We start from the raw sequence: 17,484 nt of genomic DNA, 5'->3' as shown, positions 1-17,484 counted from the left end.
CTCCTAAGGGAAAGGCCACGGGACATCTATAAATAGAAGGCAACCTCTACAGGTATGGAGATCTGACTCCTAAGGGACTCATATATTATTTTTCCATTACTATTATACTCCTCAAAAACCCTATGAACTGACTTGAGCGTCGGAGGGATCACGGGGAGCAAGTCCCCACCCTTTTTGCAGGTACTTGGTCCGAGACAGAAGAAGGTGATCGGCTCCGCATCATCATAAGGGTATATCATTTATATCTCATGCGTGTATGCAATACAACATAACATCATTTATTTCGTTTGAGTGGACTGTACCTAACTGCTACTCCCCATTTTAACAGTCTCCTTACCAGATAGAGGTGTATGAGTGCACCCTTGGCAGAGTAGCGACACCAGTCTCTAATCCCAAACCCTTATGCGTGGTATGATAAATAATATCATTGTAAACATATGCATAATTCATCATCAATACATGTATATTCACTCTATATGATGCATGACATGTTAATATGATAGAATCATTTGCATAAAACTAGTTTTCGGTTGAACCACTTACTTTTTGTATAATGTTTAGAATATCTCGAAAAGCGCGACTGCCTCGATTTGCATGCCCGACATTGATTTGGGCGCACAACCTCGATTTTTGCATAAATCACTTCACCTCAAGTCTCAAAGTACCCTATTCATAATATTTATTTAAATGAACATCAAGACCTATTTTTTCATAATTTATTTGTATTTTTATATTTTTTTTCATTTTTTTCTTTAAAAAAATTAAAATAAATACCTACTCGAATATTTCTCCAAATATTTTCACACAAAAATTCATAAAATACTATTCCAGATAATCTGGAATTTTTCCATATTTTTTTTTGGCTTTTCTCCTATTTTTCTCTAATTTCCATAATCCCATTTTTCTCCAAAATTACAAAAATAAATATTTCTGACATCATTTCCCAAACTTTTCTCCACAATAATACCCAAAATAGTTTTATAGGTTTTTTGGAATTTTATGAGAATTTTTTTTTTTATTTTCCTATTTTTCTTATCTTCTATGACGACAGCGACTTACAACTTGCTCTTATGCTCGATCCGACTTCACCTCCTAGAAGATCTCCTCAATTCAATCACAATGGTGCTCTTGAATGCTCGAAAAAACAATCGAAAGTCCCTTAAATCGGCCAATTACAGTCCGGCTCCAACAAAGCCCGTTTTTCCGACGAACTATCAAAACACGTTTAAATGAATACGAAATCTCACCAACATTTTTAGAAATGATCCTAAAAAATATGAGGAACAAAACCCTCTTATTATTCTTCCTCAATGTTTCCTCAAACATGCGGATTTAAGACTTGCGCGATTTTCCGGCAAACTCTTAAAATTTACTCAAATGAATACGAAATCTCACCAAAATTTTCAAAAATGATCCTAAAAATATGAGGAACGAAAGTCCCTTATCCTTCTCCCTCAATTTTTCCTCAAACTCTCGAATTTGAGAGATAAATTTTTGAAGAATTTCGGCTATCTCATAACATCTATTTATAAGCAATCATGAGCTCTCAAATGCTCATGGCTACTTCATATGAAGTCTCTAAGGCTTCTACCTTCTCCAGATCGAGCCAAAATATCATCATTGAACTCTCAAATTATTCACCAAAATTTGGCCAAAAACGGCCAAAAAACATGAAAAAATTGGCCACATTTGCAGCTAATGTCGGCATAGGCCCGACCTTGAGCATCCCTTATCACCTTCCTCAAGCCTCCCATGGCCTGAAAGTGGCTTTCGGTGACCAGCAAGGTGGTTGGTTGGCCATGGCAGTTACCTCACTATTCAAGTTGCAAAAGTTGCACTTTAGCCCTGTACAAATTTTCAATTTCACTTTGGTCATTTCTTTAAAGCCCCTAAGCTTTCCAATAGTTTCATTACGACCCTTAAGCTCTATACCTTTAATTTCATTCCCGAAGATTTGGGAATAACAACATTTCGACCTCTATTGGACAAAATTAAGAAATTATACTTAGGCTCAAATCTATGTTTTGACCATAAACCTTTTCGTTTAAACCCGAAACCACTAAAGGGTTGTTTTACATATTAAATATGAACTTTCTTGGAATTCAGTTGATTTATCGAAAGTTCCCTACGATAATTCAATTTTTCAGCTCAAATCATAGGTGTACCGAAAACTGTCTCTGATTTGATTTCTTTCAGTGTCAAAAATCTTGCTTTGAAACACTTGGCATAGATATGCTTTTATTTTGGATACTTACATCCCAGATATTTCCCTCAATCGATTCGGATGACCAAGATTGACAATCTGTCTTTTAAATCATTGAATACAACTATTTTAACGCCACATAATAACGAAACATATTACGTTTTATTCATTACAAATATGGAACCTTACAGTATTCACTCTTAGAAATTAAATTGTGCAACTCTATGATAGAAAAATTCATGCCATGATAACTGTTGTTGTTGGGGGATAATTTGGATACAAGCAAAGTTTAGTTGGTTTGAGTTGTATTTTTAGTGTTCAATATTGATCTATATCATAATATAGATTTCTTCATGTATTTCTTAATATCAAAATCTCTTAAATATATCTCTTATTAGTTGAACTCGTGCATTGCACTGCTAAGCAACTAGTTGTTTTAAATCATTATTGTAACTAAGAGTAAATATAATTGTTATTTACACTATGTAGAATGCTACGTCAACGAGACACCTCATATTAAACTTAATACATAAAGATAATATTTGATCCCTAAACAATGAAAAACTTGACATTTCGCCTTTGATATAGAAAAAAAATTCAAATTTCATAAAAAGACCTAAATTATATAAAAAGACTTAAAAATTTCATAAAAAAACCCTAAAAATATTTTAAAAGACCTAAAAAATCATAAAAAGACTTTCAAAATTCAAAAAACTTAAATTTCATAAAAAAACCCTAAAAATATTAAAAAAATACCAAATTTTATAAAAACTACCTAATGAAAAATGTGATAACAAGAATTCAAATAAAAAATAATAAAAACTTTATTGAATTCATAAATCTTGTTCACAAACGGTCAAATGAGGTATTAAACAACAAGTAACAAAATAAATTCCATCAAATTTTTGAATAGTTTTAGGGGTTTTAATGAAATTTTAGTCATTTTTATGAAATTTAGGTATTTTTTTTAGTATTTTTACATTCCTTATGAAATTTGTTGGTCTTTATATGAATTTAGTTTTTTTTTTTAAATAAAATTTGGTCTTGTTTTCATATAAGGGATCAATTTTTATTTTTTTTAGTTATTAAAGGATTGAATGTCAATTATTTTAATTATTAAGGAATCAAATTTCATATTTATATATTAAGTATAATATGATATATTTCTTTCACCTAACGTTCATTCTAAAAAACAGATGCATTTATGCACACACTGACATTTCGTTATAATAAGAAATTAAAAAAATAATTTTTATAATTAAAATATCAAATCTTAATATTTTACATATCAAAACTAAATATTATATTTTTTAATTATTATTGCTATACATGTGTTAAGTCTTGAATCCTGCCCAATACCTAGCCGATCACAATCAGTCAGCCTCCATATTTAATTGTATACTTTGTTGTGTTTTCACTCTTTAGGGATTACGTTGACATAGATGCATAACATAACATGAAAAGGAAAATCATTTTCTATGTGCAAGAAGAATAGTTATTGCGGTCACGGGCATAGTCTATCGATTGAGACGATATTTGTATTTATCTCAAAGAGTCTTAGATTCTAGTCGTTATATAGTCGATCATAGATTTTGTATTCGATTTTCACTGTTGGGTTCCGTAATTTATCTTTCTTGTAAAAATCATGAGATTGAACTACATGATCCTTAAGGTGAGGAATTTCACCTTTTAGTCTAAAAAAAATAGTTATTTACGAATAAAACTTTTGTTTAAGAATGATATAATTATATATTATAACAATTCCACGTGACAATTCGGCAATCATATCAGTACTGTGTTGAAAGCGTTGGTTAATTTGTGGCTATTGTTGTGTTGAAGGGAAAATTATGTTGTCATCTTATTATGTTGAATGTGTTATACTTTATTTTATTTATAGTTGATGTCAATCAAATATGGGTGCTTGTAAGGTCAATTTAATTTAAATTTTATATGATTTTGAAGTCAACATTTTAGACCCATAACCAATATATATAATAATAATAAAAAAAAATTAAGAAAGGCAACTCAATCCACTATAACCGACCTTTAGCACCGTTAGAATAAAGCTACGCAACAGGGCCTACTTGAAGGGATCGAGACGGCGGTCCTCCTAACGGTTTCTCTCCGGCAGCGAACCGATTCGTTCCAAAGAGGTTGCGCCGTTCTCGCTCCCTCCCCGATGCTTCTTAAACTCAACGCCACCATCATCTTTTTTAGTGTCACGCTGTGATTGCGAAGAGAAACCTAACGATTGAAAGTAATTCGGCCGAAAGAGGAAGCGTGCTTTGACTCCAATGGCGACCGGTGACGATCAAAAGCCTCTGAGGTTGATTGCTGACGCCTTCAAGGACCTCGCCGACAATCTCGGCTCCCAATCGCCGAGCGGAATCGTCCATCTCGAAGTCGCGCCTTTCTCTCGCGCCTGCTCTCTGGTCTCCCCGCTGTTCGGCTGCCTCGGCATCGCCTTCAAGTTCGCCGAACTTGACTATGTCGCTAAGGTAACCGTCAAATCGCATTTCTGTAAACAAGACTCGTAGACAGTTTTGTATGTGTGTGTATTTATTGAGGACTGCTCGAACAGGTTCACGATCTCGGCGAGGCATCGAAGTCGTTCGTGACGCTACAAGTGATGATCGATCGGGATATTGAGGATAACCGCGTGAGGAAGGCCGGGAGCCATACGCGGAACCTTCTGAGGGTCAAGCGTGGGATAGACATGGTTAGGGTATTGTTTGAAAAGATCATAGCCACGCAGTACGTTCTTTGAACTTCTTTCTTTCTTTCGGTTATGTTATTTGGAATCATGATTTAGATTCTTATATAGTGTGGAGTTCCCTGGTTTCTTCTGTTTCTCTGCCACTTGCATAGTTGCCTGACCTTGAACTTTGTTTGATCCAGTAATAACTTAGTGTCAGAAGTGGTTCACTGAGTGGTTAATTGCACTTGAGGTTTTATTCATTACCAGTTAGGGAGAAGAGATGGGGGGTCTATGTGCATTGTAGTAGCTGATGGGGCTAGAATGGTTGTGGACATCTGCAAATTGTTCAGGGCACTGAAGCCAGTGAAGACTATCTTTTAACCCACCATTAGAAATGCTACTAATAGTCAGCAAGACACTTAAAAAGGAGCTAAAGAAGGATATGAGACCCTTTTACCGCAAATGCTACTCTTGGAAGTGGTTTGCGGAGGGGCTTGAATCCATAAGTAAGCTTAAATGGACCAAAGCTTAAACATAAAGTTTCATTTGAAACAAGGAAGAGTCTAACTGATAAGAAACTAGATTTCAAGGAACGCTAAGGAAACTTTCATGTTTCTGTTTCCCACAATTCAAGAGGAACAAATGGAGGATAGAACACCTTTCCTCATGAAGAGAGGGTTAGGTGCAATGGTCTGCAACAAAAAGGATGATATAAGAGGAAGCGAGCCAGATAGGGAGCATGCTGTTTTCTCTTCGGGTTGCCATGATTCTTAGAATCCTCCCAAGTATCACAGGTGCTCCTGCAAAGGCACTTTGATAATCTTGAAAGTAGGAATGTTATCTTTGACATGGAATGAATTAACATGCTTGGCTTGTATGCCTTTTGATTTCATCCTTTTAGGATTGTTGGAAAATTTGAAAGAATAACTTGCTCCAAGTTTTTGGATTTTTTTATGCAAGGATAATCAATAGACTTGTGCTTGGGGATGTGTGAACCCTAGCAAAAAATTGTTAACTGCCATTTGTCAGCATGAGAGGGACTGACAAGGATATTTGGCAGAATTCCAAAAGGAATTCTTTGGTTATCTAAGAGAGAGAGAGAGAATTGAGAAGGAGAGTGAGAATAACCAAAAGAAAAGAGAAAATATCAGAATATTCTCATTGATGATGATTGGGGCATGGCCCTTTCTTACATATATAGATGGTTGAGGGCCTTCTAGAAGGTACCCTCTTCCGTAGTATAGCCGGTAATGGCTTAAGTACAACCTAATTAGCATACAAAATCATGATTTTGACACAAATACCCCTAGGATCGTGACAATACCCCTCCCCTTAAAAACATTTATTGTCCACAAGAAATTATAATAGCCTGGTTACTTGAGGGAATTACTTGAGTAGCTCAGGGAGGTATTCCCATGTGGTATGATTCGGGTGGCGATTAGTCCATTGCACTAGCACCTGTGTTAATGGCAGTGAGTCGTGATAAACGACTATCTTGTCTAGCACTATCAAGGGTTCTGTTACCTCTGGGGGCTCGGTTTCGAAGATAGGCAGGTCTACACTAACTGGATCATGGGGCCCCATTGACTTCTTTAGAAGTGACACGTGGAAGACATGATGGATCCCCACTCCTTCTAGAAGTTGCAGTCTGTAAGCAACCCTTCCCACCTTAGCTAGCACTTGGAATGGCCCAAAGTACTTAGGACCTAGTTTAGAGGGAGAGTGCCTAGTGAATGCTTGTTGCTGGAATCTCCTCACTTTTAGGTACACCATATCCCCTTCTTCAAAGCTTATTTCACTTCTCTTCCAGTATGCCATTTGCTTCATCCTATTTTGTACCACTGTCAACTCCTTTCTTATCACCTGTAGGGTTTCTTGCCTCTACCTTAAGTGCTGGTCTATGGTTAACTACACTTTGGAGTAATGCATGACTGCTGGTATCAACGCTGGTTTGTAGCCAAATAGTGCCTCAAAGGGGGATCTTTTGAGGGAGCTATGGTAGTTGGAGTTGTAGCACCACTAGGCAAGTGATAGCCATTGATTCCAACCTTTTGGTTAGGAGAAACATACACACCTACACCTTAGGTAAGTCTCTAGGCATTGGTTCACTCGTTTGGATTGTCCATATGTTTTAGGGTGATAGGTGGTGGACATGTCCCCAATTGTTCGAATAATTCTTTCCAAAAATTGCTTGTGAACACCTTGTCCCTATCTGAAGTGATGGACACTAGTAGTCCATGCACCTTCACCTTTGAATCCAACAAGAATCTAGCCACATCAGAGGTTGTAAACGAGTGGGCTAGACTTAGGAAATAGCTGAACTTAGTCAGTCTATCCACAACCACCAAAATTGTGTTCTTCCCCTCAGACCTTGGGAGCCCTTCCACAAAATCCATGGAGATCTGTTGCCATACTTGTTTGGGTATTTCTAGTGGTTGAAGCAAGCCAGGGCATGGGACTTGTCCTTGCTTGCATCTTTGACAAATGGGACACCCTAACACCGAAGCAGTAATCTCCTTCTTTAGCCCTGATCAATAAAATAATTGGCTTACCTTGTTATAAGTAACGTTTAAGCCCGAGTGTCCCCCAATAGGTGAGGCATGCAAAGCTTGCAAGATCCTTTGTCTAAGCTAGTCGTCTTCCCCGATAACTAGCCTTCCCCTATATCTTAGTAGCTCTGCCTTCAGAGTGTACCCCTTATGCTCCTGTGGCCCAACTGCCAATTGAGTCATAAGGTCCTTAGCCCACTCTCTTTGCTCATAGCTCTCTGACACTTCCTTGATCCAATCTGGGACTACGGCCAATATTGCTTAGCATTCTCCCATTTCCTTCTTTCTTGACAATGCATCCGCCATTGTATTCTCCTTACATTTCCTGTACTGGATAATGTAATCTAACCCCAGCAGCTTGGTTACCCCTTTCCTTTGTAGTTGCGTGTGCAATCTCTATTCCCCTAGGAATTTAAAGCTCTCGTGATCAGTTATGATGACAAAGGGGTTCCCTTCCAAATAATACCGCTATTTCTCCACTGCCATGAGTTCCTTGTCATAGATACTCAACCCCAAGTGTTTAGGGGCTAAGGCCTGACTAAGGTAGGCTATATAGGTCTACCATCTTGAACTAGAACAACCCCTACTCCAGTGTCACATGCATCCGTTTCCAAGATGAAGGATTTGGTGAAATCAGGTAAAGCTAAGATAGGAGCTTGGGTCATAGCTCTCTTTAGAGAATTGAAGGTTTCCTTTGCCTTATCACTCCATTCAAACCCATTTTGCATCCATACCACCTAGGAGTACCCGCCAGATCTACTGAAACAGTTCCCAAGGGTAGCTCAATTGCTATAATTTCTTGGGGACAAGAAATATTTCAAGGGAAGGGGATTGTCATGACCCTAGGGGCATACTAGTCTTTTGGCTGCCAATGCATAAACTAATTGTACTTTTTAGTTATTGTTGTAACCGATTGTACCATTTCAGTTAAGCTTTACAACTGAAAGGAAGATCCTATAAAAGGTTAAGTGTAGAGGATGAGAATTATGTTGAGAATTAATACAAATTTGTTCCCTCTCTATTTCTCTTTCCCTTCCTTTTTCTCCTTCTAAATCCTCCCTCCCTCCTTTAAAATTCTCTCTCCATTTCTATTCTCCTTCTTCATTCTTCTATATTTTTCCAGAATTGTCCAAGTCTCAACCTTGAGACTTGACAGTTGATAAATATGACTATAGTTGTGAAAAAACAATTATGAGAGAAAAACTTGAGAGATTAGTCTCTTGGTGTGTTATTTATTATAGGTACAACGGGCCTAATAACCTACGGGCTTAGCCTAATTACACATAGTTATAACAAATAAATAAATAAAAACACATACAACAATATGCAATATATCTAATTGTACTAATAATTCTAATACTCCCCCTCAAGCTGGAGCATAGATATCATATGCACCAAGCTTGTTGCAGATATATTATATCCGATGACTGTTTAGAGACTTGGTAAAGACATCGGCAAGTTGATCACTAGAGTTAACAAACTCTGTAATAATAACACCTTCAACCAGCTTTTCTCTAATAAAATGACAGTCGATTTCAATATGTTTAGTCCGCTCATGGAACACTGGATTGGAAGCAATGTGCAAGGCAACCTGATTATTACAAACAAGCTTCATAGGGGACACTTCATAAAACTTGAGTTCCTCTAGGATTTGCTTAAACCAGATGAGCTCACAAGTTGTATTAACCATAGCCCGATACTCTGCCTTTGCACTGGATCTAGCTACTATATTTTGTTTCTTACTTTTCCAAGAAATCAGATTTCCTCTCACAATAACACAATATCCATAAATCGACCGACGATCAGAAGGAGAGCCGACCCAATCTGCATAACAACAAATATTTGTGTGCCCCTTATCCTCATAGAGTAGCCCTTTACCCGGTGCTCGTTTGATATATCTCAGAATCCAAATAACAACATCCCAGTGAGAATCACATGGAGAATTGAGAAATTGACTCACCATACTCACAACAAAAGTAATGTCTGGACAAGTGACTGTGAGATAGTTCAGTTTGCGTACCAATCTTCTATACCTTCCAGGATCTGAGTAAGACTCCCCCTGTCCCGGCAAGAGTTTGACATTTGGGTCCATTAGGGTATCAATCGGTTTGCAATTCACCATACCAATTTCTTCTAAGATGTCAAGTGCATACTTCCTCGGAGAGATTGAGATCCCATCTCTTGATTGAGCAACTTCAATACCCAAGAAATACCGGAGTTTGCCTAGGTCTTTTCGTCTGAAAGTACTAATGGAGATGTTCCTTTAGATTTTGTATACCAACATGATCGTTCCCTGTGATAACAATGTCATCTACATAAACAATGAGGTAGATACATAAAGAAGAAGAATATCGATAGAAAACTGAATGATCAGCTTCACTTCGAGTGAGACCAAAGGCTTGAACCACAGTGTTGACCCTGCCGAACCACGCTCGTGGAGATTGTTTCAGGCCATAGAAAGACTTCTTGAGTTTGCAGATTACATTGGACCCCCCTGAGCAACAAAATCAGGTGGTTGCTCCATATAAACCTCCTTTTGCAAATCACCGTGAAGAAAGACATTCTTAATGTCCAATTAATAGAGTGGCTAATGACGCGTGGCAATCATAGAGAGAAATAGGCGAACAGAGGCCATTTTAGCAACTTGAGAGAAGGTGTCACTGTAATCCAGCTCATAAATATGTGCAAAGCCTTTGGCAACCAAACGAGTTTTAAGACGTTCCACATGTCTGTCGAGGCCCATTTTAGGCGTGAACACCCATCGACAACCAACGAGAGTCTTTCCTGGTAGCAAAGGCACCAAATCCCAAGTGCCTGTAGAATACAAAGCACCCATCTCATCTAACATAGCATGGCGCCAACCAGGATGGGACATGGCTTCACCTGTGGTTTTAGGAATAGAAACAGAAGAAAGGCTCGAAACAAAAGCATTATAAGCAGGTGACAAACGGTCATAACACAAAAATTATAAAGAGGATGTGGATTGCGAGTAGACCGTGTACCTTTGCGGAGTGCAATAGGAAGGCTGTCAAGCTGAGAATCCATGGCAGGAGTGACCACTGACGAAGAGAGTGAGTCAGGAGAGTCGTAGTCAAGAGGAATGTCGGTGCCAGGAGCAAGATGAGGACGACAGTGATAAGTAAGAAGTAGAGGAGTCGGGGAGTGTGGACCGGAAGATGGAAGTGAAGGTCCACCGAGGAAGAGATAGACAGATTTGATGAGGGCAACGGAAGAGAAGGAATAGGCAATACCTGGTCAAGACGCTGTGAATTAGGCTGAACAACCAAAAAGAAGGACTGTTGTTCAAAGAATGTGACATCAACAGATATAAGATAGCGGTTCAACTCAGAAGAGTAACACTTATAGCCTTTCTGCAACCGGGAGTAACCGAGGAAAATACACTTCAGGGATTTGACAGCAAGTTTATCCTGTCCCGATGAAAATGAATGCACAAAACAGATACATCCAAATACACGAAGGGGAACAGAATAAAAGGGCTGGGAAAGGAACAAAATAGTGTGAGGAATCTTATCCTTTAACACTGAAGATGGCATGCGATTGATCAAATAACATGCAGTAAGAACAACATCTTCCCAGAATTTGGTAGGAAGATTGGCATGTAAAAGTAGTGTTCGTGTAGTTTCAATGAGATGGCGATTTTTACGCTCAGCAACACCATTTTGTTGAGGTGTATAAGGACAAGAAGATTGATGCAGAATGCCACGAGTAGTCACAAAAGTAGTAAATTGAGAAGAAAAGTACTCAGGGGCATTATCACTACGTAAAGCACGTATAGAAACTCCAAACTGTGTTTTTATTTTAGCAGTGAATGTCTGAAAGACAAAAAACAACTCAGACCGACTCTTCATGAGAAACAACCAAGTGCAGCGAGAAAAGTCATCAATGAAAGTAACAAAATATGAGAAACCAAGAGTAGAATTGACATGATTGGGCCCCCATACATCAGAGTGCACAAGGGAAAAGAGAGCCTCAGCCTTATTATTGACACAACTGGAAAAAGAACTACGTGCGTGTTTATCACGCTGACATGACTCACAATAAAAAATAGACAACGATGATAAACTAAGAACTAATTTCTTCAATTTGGAGAGGCTGGGATGACTAAGATGAGATTGGAGAAGATCTGGGGAAGCAACATTGGTGCAAGCTATCGACACAGCAAAATGATAATGACCCTGTGACTCACGCCCGACTCTAATCGTCCGCCCCGTACCCTGGTCCTGTACACAAACAGAGGTAGGAGTGAAAGTGACTTAGCAGTTTAGGGTTTTAGTAATTTGGCTAATTGAAATCAAATTGAAAGGACTATCAGAGACATATAAAATCGAATTTAAAGATAAAGACGAAGTGAGTGTGGTTTGGCCTATCCCTTTAACTGTAGTTTTGGTGCCATCAGCCAGGGTAACTGTAGGCAAGGTATTAGAATAAGTAAGTGAAGAGAAAAGAAGTTTATTACCACACATATGATCAGTGGCGCTGGAATCTATAATCCAAGGACCAAGAGATGGGCTTTTAGCAACGTAAGCAACGGGATTAGCAGGATGAGACTGTTAGGTGGCTTGAAACTTCAAAAAGACATCATATTCAGCTGCAGACATAGGTATCAACTGTGAACTCGGTGCAGATTGGATAGAACTAGGATCACTCTGGAATGCATGAGCTGCATTAGTAGATGATGTAGGCGGAGCAGCAGGCCGACCATGTTTCTTCCAACACCTGTCCTTAAGATGACCCAATTTCTTACAAAAGGTACACTGTGGATGTGTCCGATTATTATTACGGCCTCTATTTCCTCCTGAGTGAGAAGCCTGAGACACAAGGGTTGAAGATTCGGCTAGAGGAATAACATGAGAAGAAGAGGACATACCATGTGCACCAGTCATATTCAACAACCTTTTAAAAGAGTCTTTCATAGTAGGATTAGTGGAGTTGGTCAAGATTTGATGCCTGATGGCGTCAAATTATGGGTTTAGACCGAAAAGAGCAATAACCATAAAAAACTTCTCTCTTTGGGAAACCTGTTCGGTCTTGGTCGTAGTAATGGGAAGAAGAGCATTAAATTCTTGCATGAGAGCTCGAACCTGTCCCAAATAAGATTCCATGGACGACTCTTGCTTTAGATTCTTGATATTAGAGACCACAATGTACAAACGTTGGATGTCATTCGTCTAACATTCTTCAGCTTCCTTCCACACGTCAACACAAGTTTCAAATGGTCGAAAGAGCTGCATGATGGATGGATCAATGGACTGCCATAGGAGACTGCATAACTGGGCACCAACTTGTTCCCATCTAGCCCGATTGGCTTTCGACACACTTTCAGCTTGTGTGGTAAGATGATCGGCTTGGCCTTGCCCTTTGAACCACATTTGACAGAGGCTGCCCATGAGAGATAATTGGCAGACCCTATCAACTTAACAGTGGTGATATTAGTTGTTCCGAGATTGGAGACAGTAAAGCACTGAGAGGCGGCAGGGGCAACAGGTGTGGTTGTGGGAGTAGCACCGACAGAAATTGCGTCACTGAGGTTAGACATAGCGAGGATTTGACATCAGGAATAGGCCTAGGGAATGGAGGCGAGCTGATCTGGAGAAGTCAGGAGAAAACGGCCGGCGGACACACCTTCACGCCCCTGCGCGTGGGGGCTCCGGCAGTTGCGATTTTTCGGTGGCAACTCGACCTAAAGGCGATGAACCCTAGGGTGGGGTCAGTTCCAGCAAATGACGACCGGGCAATGATGTTCCGTCATGAACAGTGATGGTGAAGAAAGAAAACTAGGGTTTTTAGGCCGCTGGAAAAAGATACGTAGCGGTGGATAGGGTTTTTCTCACCGGTGGCTCTGATACCAAGTGAGAAAACAATTATGAGAGAAAAACATGAGAAATTAGTCTCTTAGTGTGTTATTTATAATAGGCACAACGAGCCTAATAACCTACGGGCTAAGCCTATGTGTTTAGCCTAATTACGCATAGTTATAATAAATAAATAAATTAAAACACATACAACAATATGCAATATATCTAATTATACTAATAATTCTAATAATAGTTCTCTTAGGCATATTAAAATTCTATTTGTGACCATTTTGGAAATATTTTACTTGTGTTTGAAATGTTTTTGTAATCATCTGCCTTTTGTAGTATGGGCCCATGGGGTGCAATCAATAGTTAAGTTTCGGCTATATAGTTGGTGTGGGCATATGCCCCTTAGGTCTTCCCAGATCGTTTTGAATCAGCTAAGGATAGAGATACATGGAGGATCGTTTTGAATCGGCATTATTGTCTACTGTTTTTAGGTGTAACCTTCAAGATTGAAAAATTAACTTCATGAATGGTTTCTTTGCTTTACTTCTACGTCAACCCATCAACAGAGAAGGAGAGGACAGTTGGCTATGACATTCATCAAATCAAAGCAAAGATCTTTTATGGTTTGATTTTTTCTGATGTACTGATAGTGGGGAGTAGATTTTCCTTGGAAAAATATTTGGAAATTGGAAGTGGTGCCTTGATTGGCATTCTTTTTTTGGATTGTGTTTTGTAGCTCTTTTCTCACTATTAATTACTCAAGGAAGAGAATGTGTTATAGCTAACTTTTACTTTATGTCAAGGAGTGTGGGAATCAATGGCTGTCTCATAAATGGTTTAGTAGCAAATTACCATCTTGGAGTTACTGAATGTGATACTGGCCTCAAGTTTGACTTTTAAACTCTCAAGGGTCAATCTGTTCATGGATGGGCAGGAGTGATTAACCTCACTCCACATGTGATATGTATTTTGCACAAACAAAAAGCTTTTGATAGTGTGGAGAGTGTTAAATTTTCTCTAGGGAACCCTCCATGTTCTCCTTTTTTGTTTTTGTGGTTGATAAGTTATTCTTCTTTCTATTTGAATGTTGAAGTTTTTTTGGTCTGTAGTCACAGAAGAGTTGGGTCTTCAAATGATCAGGTTTTTTGATTTACAAATGATCTGGGAACCAACCAAGCATGCTCCTCATGTACCATTCTTCTCATGGATGCATCCATGTTGATGCTTGTGTGATCATTTTGTGGTCAAGTTCATGGATGTATGTCTGACACTTGGTCTTATTTGTCAGATGTCTAACACTTGATTTTTAATTTGACAGGGGAAATTCATTAAAGGATGCAGCTTCAACAGCCTATGGTCAGGTATTTGCTCCACACCATGGATGGGCAATTAGGAAAGCAGTTGCTGCAGGAATGTATGCTCTTCCTACCAGAGCACAGTTAATGAATAAGCTTAATGAAGATGGTGAGTTTGAGTTAATGACTTCTTGAAACCCAGATTTCTACATTAAATATCTCAATGAGTTCTGTCAAACCCATACCAGATGAAAAACACACATCGTGTCTTTTTGGCTCTCCAAAGTTGAGGTAATTTGCCTCTGCAGCTTTGGTATTGTCAGTCTTAAGGCTCCAAACTGATATCACCTGATCCAAGCCTTCAGTTGGTTTTTAGTTGGATTTCTTTCACATTTGTCGAATTGATTCTTGGTAAATAGATCGGTCACATATCCATCTTAACTTCCACATCTCAGTTAGCCTTGGAGTTAGTACTGCTATGTCATGTTCGTTTCGGTTTTTTCTTTTAAAAATCCTACTTGTTTTGCACACGAGATGCTGCCAACCTGTTTAGCTTAAGCAGCCTGATGCCAAACGCAAACTTGCTTCTGGTTTGGTTGGGTTTTGAATTTGCAGTTTCATTTCCGGTTTCTTTTCTAAAGGTTCTTATACTTGGTTTCCACTTTTGTTACTTTCAGAGACCTCGGCAATAACACAGATGCAAAGTTACATTGCTTCATCGATTCCAGTCATCCAGTATATCGACAAGCTTTTCCTTTTGAAAGAACTGGGTCTAGATTGGTGAAAGCTTGAACTGCAAATTACTCACCTAGATTCATATATATTTATTCTCCTCAGCATCTTTAACATGCCCCCTTTCATGAGCCTAGCATAAATCCGGCATCTGAGCTACTGTACGTTTTAGAATAAGCTGTATTCTCATTTCTGCTGGGAATGGGTTTCAGTAGCCTGTGCTGTTGTTAGTTGTGGTGTCCAGTTTGTCATAACAGGAAGTTGATGGTTATGTTCTTTGGTGTCATTTTCTGTTCAGAGATTATAGGAAGGTATCGTTTTCTAGTTTCTAATGGCATACGATGTTGCAATTCCGAGTTAAATTTCTCTTCTTATTCCCTCTCTGACCTTTTCTATTTTTTTTGGTAAAATACTTTGTGCACCTATAAATATAAGAAGTGCTCCTCATGGTTTAGAAATTGCATCGCTTATCTCCCCTGTTTTGTATCATATTATCACTTATCACTGTATTTATATGATAAAGCGAGTGCTCTTGATGTTTTGTATATTTAATAGATTTTTTTTTAAATAATTTTTAAAATATGAGGAATATACATAATTTAGTAAAATATTAAGGGTTTTGAATGTAATTCATTACTATTTTTTAAATCTTTTAATAATTTTAGTCACAATTGACTAGATTTTTTATTAACCCTAGATTTGAGTTTATAGGTACTCTCACCAATATAATAAAAAGGAAGCCTAAGAAGAAAATAAAATAAATATATATACATGTATCTGGAACAAAGTTGAAAATTTGATTTTAAAAGGGTTATTTTTATTTATTGTATTAAGTTTGTAATTTTAAATTTTAAATTTATTATTTGAATATAATTGCAAGAAATATTTAAATTTTGATCCAAATATATATTTGAGTTGTACCTAATAAATAGAAGAGCTTAAAATATAAGTATTTAACTTGAAAAAACAAAAAAGAAATCTATTATTTGAGTTTTTTTTATTGTTATTTTTAAACACCACAAACGTAAAATACATATTTTGTCTTAATATAAAAACAAAAAATAAAACCCATTTGGGGGTAAATTTAATTTGGTTCTTCCATGATGTTGTCTTCAGGTTAAGGGATAGCATTAGCATATGAGTAATAGACTACTAATTATTAATATTTAAGAACAATTTCAAATTTTAAAAGTATTAAAAATACTCTTATAGTCTGGCCGGCTCTGGCTATAGGTTGTCTAGGTAGCTGCCTAGGGCTCATGCCCATTTTAAGCCACTTAAAAAAATAATTTTTAGATTTTAAATTAATTTAAAAAATAATTAAAAACAATAAATTTAAAAATTGAATAAACGTTAGGGCATGCCCATTTTCAAGTCATTGTAAATTTTTAATTAATCTCAATCTCATATTTTCGTTTTATCAATAATTAATTCCATGAGTATGTCACAATTTTTAATTAATTCTAATCTTCTATATTTATTTATTAATAATTAATTTTATCTTTATGTGCTTGGCAATGACACCCATTCCCTCACAACTATTTCATATAGTTTTAATTAATCTCAATCTCCCCCTTGTATGATTGTATTACAATTATGTATACGTGCCCGATAGTGATTACGACTTTATTGTCTTTTTTAATTCCTTTCCTTTTTAATTTTTTGTTAATTTATTATCACTAGCATCTGTTATCAATTTGCGCAAGCATAGGTTCTCAATTCAATTGATTTCACAACTACGCATTTTCTTCGGCAATTCCATTTTCGTTTTCATCACCCAGTTATGTGACTTATCAAGTGTATCTTTTATTTTTTTTAGTAGTTCTTAAATTATCAATTAATTTTGTATATATATTTCAATATTTGTGATCCCTCTGTTATTAGTGAATCTACACTAATAAATTAGCGATGGTATCTATTGAAAAATATATATTGAAACAAATTAATTATAATAGTTTAATTATTAATTTTTTATCTAAAAATGCTAAAAGAGTACATTTAAAATGAAATATTATAAACTTTATGTAATAATTTTTTTTTTATTCATATTAATTTTATTTTTAAATATGATCATAGAAGACTCCATAAAAAATTTTGATTAGAGCCCTAAAATCTCAGGCCCTGCTCGCATATAATCCCCCACTGGTCACTGCCACGTTTTAGTCATTATATACATATACAT

The 17,484-nt window shown here is 37.2% G+C and overlaps 1 protein-coding gene across 1 annotated transcript; it reads left to right on the top strand.

The window, feature by feature from the left end:
- The first annotated feature begins 4,267 nt into the window (after positions 1 to 4,267).
- Positions 4,268 to 15,763, top strand: LOC127796067 (accelerated cell death 11). The gene is made up of 4 exons (XM_052328128.1): positions 4,268 to 4,701; positions 4,785 to 4,957; positions 14,594 to 14,739; positions 15,248 to 15,763. The coding sequence occupies exons 1-4, from the start codon at positions 4,498 to 4,500 to the stop codon at positions 15,352 to 15,354; spliced, it is 630 nt and encodes a 209-aa protein (XP_052184088.1). The 5' UTR covers positions 4,268 to 4,497; the 3' UTR covers positions 15,355 to 15,763.
- The last annotated feature ends 1,721 nt before the right edge of the window (positions 15,764 to 17,484 follow it).

The sequence above is a fragment of the Diospyros lotus genome, chromosome 2, assembly GCF_014633365.1.
Source record: "Diospyros lotus cultivar Yz01 chromosome 2, ASM1463336v1, whole genome shotgun sequence".
NCBI classification, from domain to species: Eukaryota; Viridiplantae; Streptophyta; class Magnoliopsida; order Ericales; family Ebenaceae; genus Diospyros; species Diospyros lotus.
The sequence above is the reverse complement of the archived record's forward strand: the minus strand, read 5'-3'. Positions and strand labels throughout refer to the sequence as shown.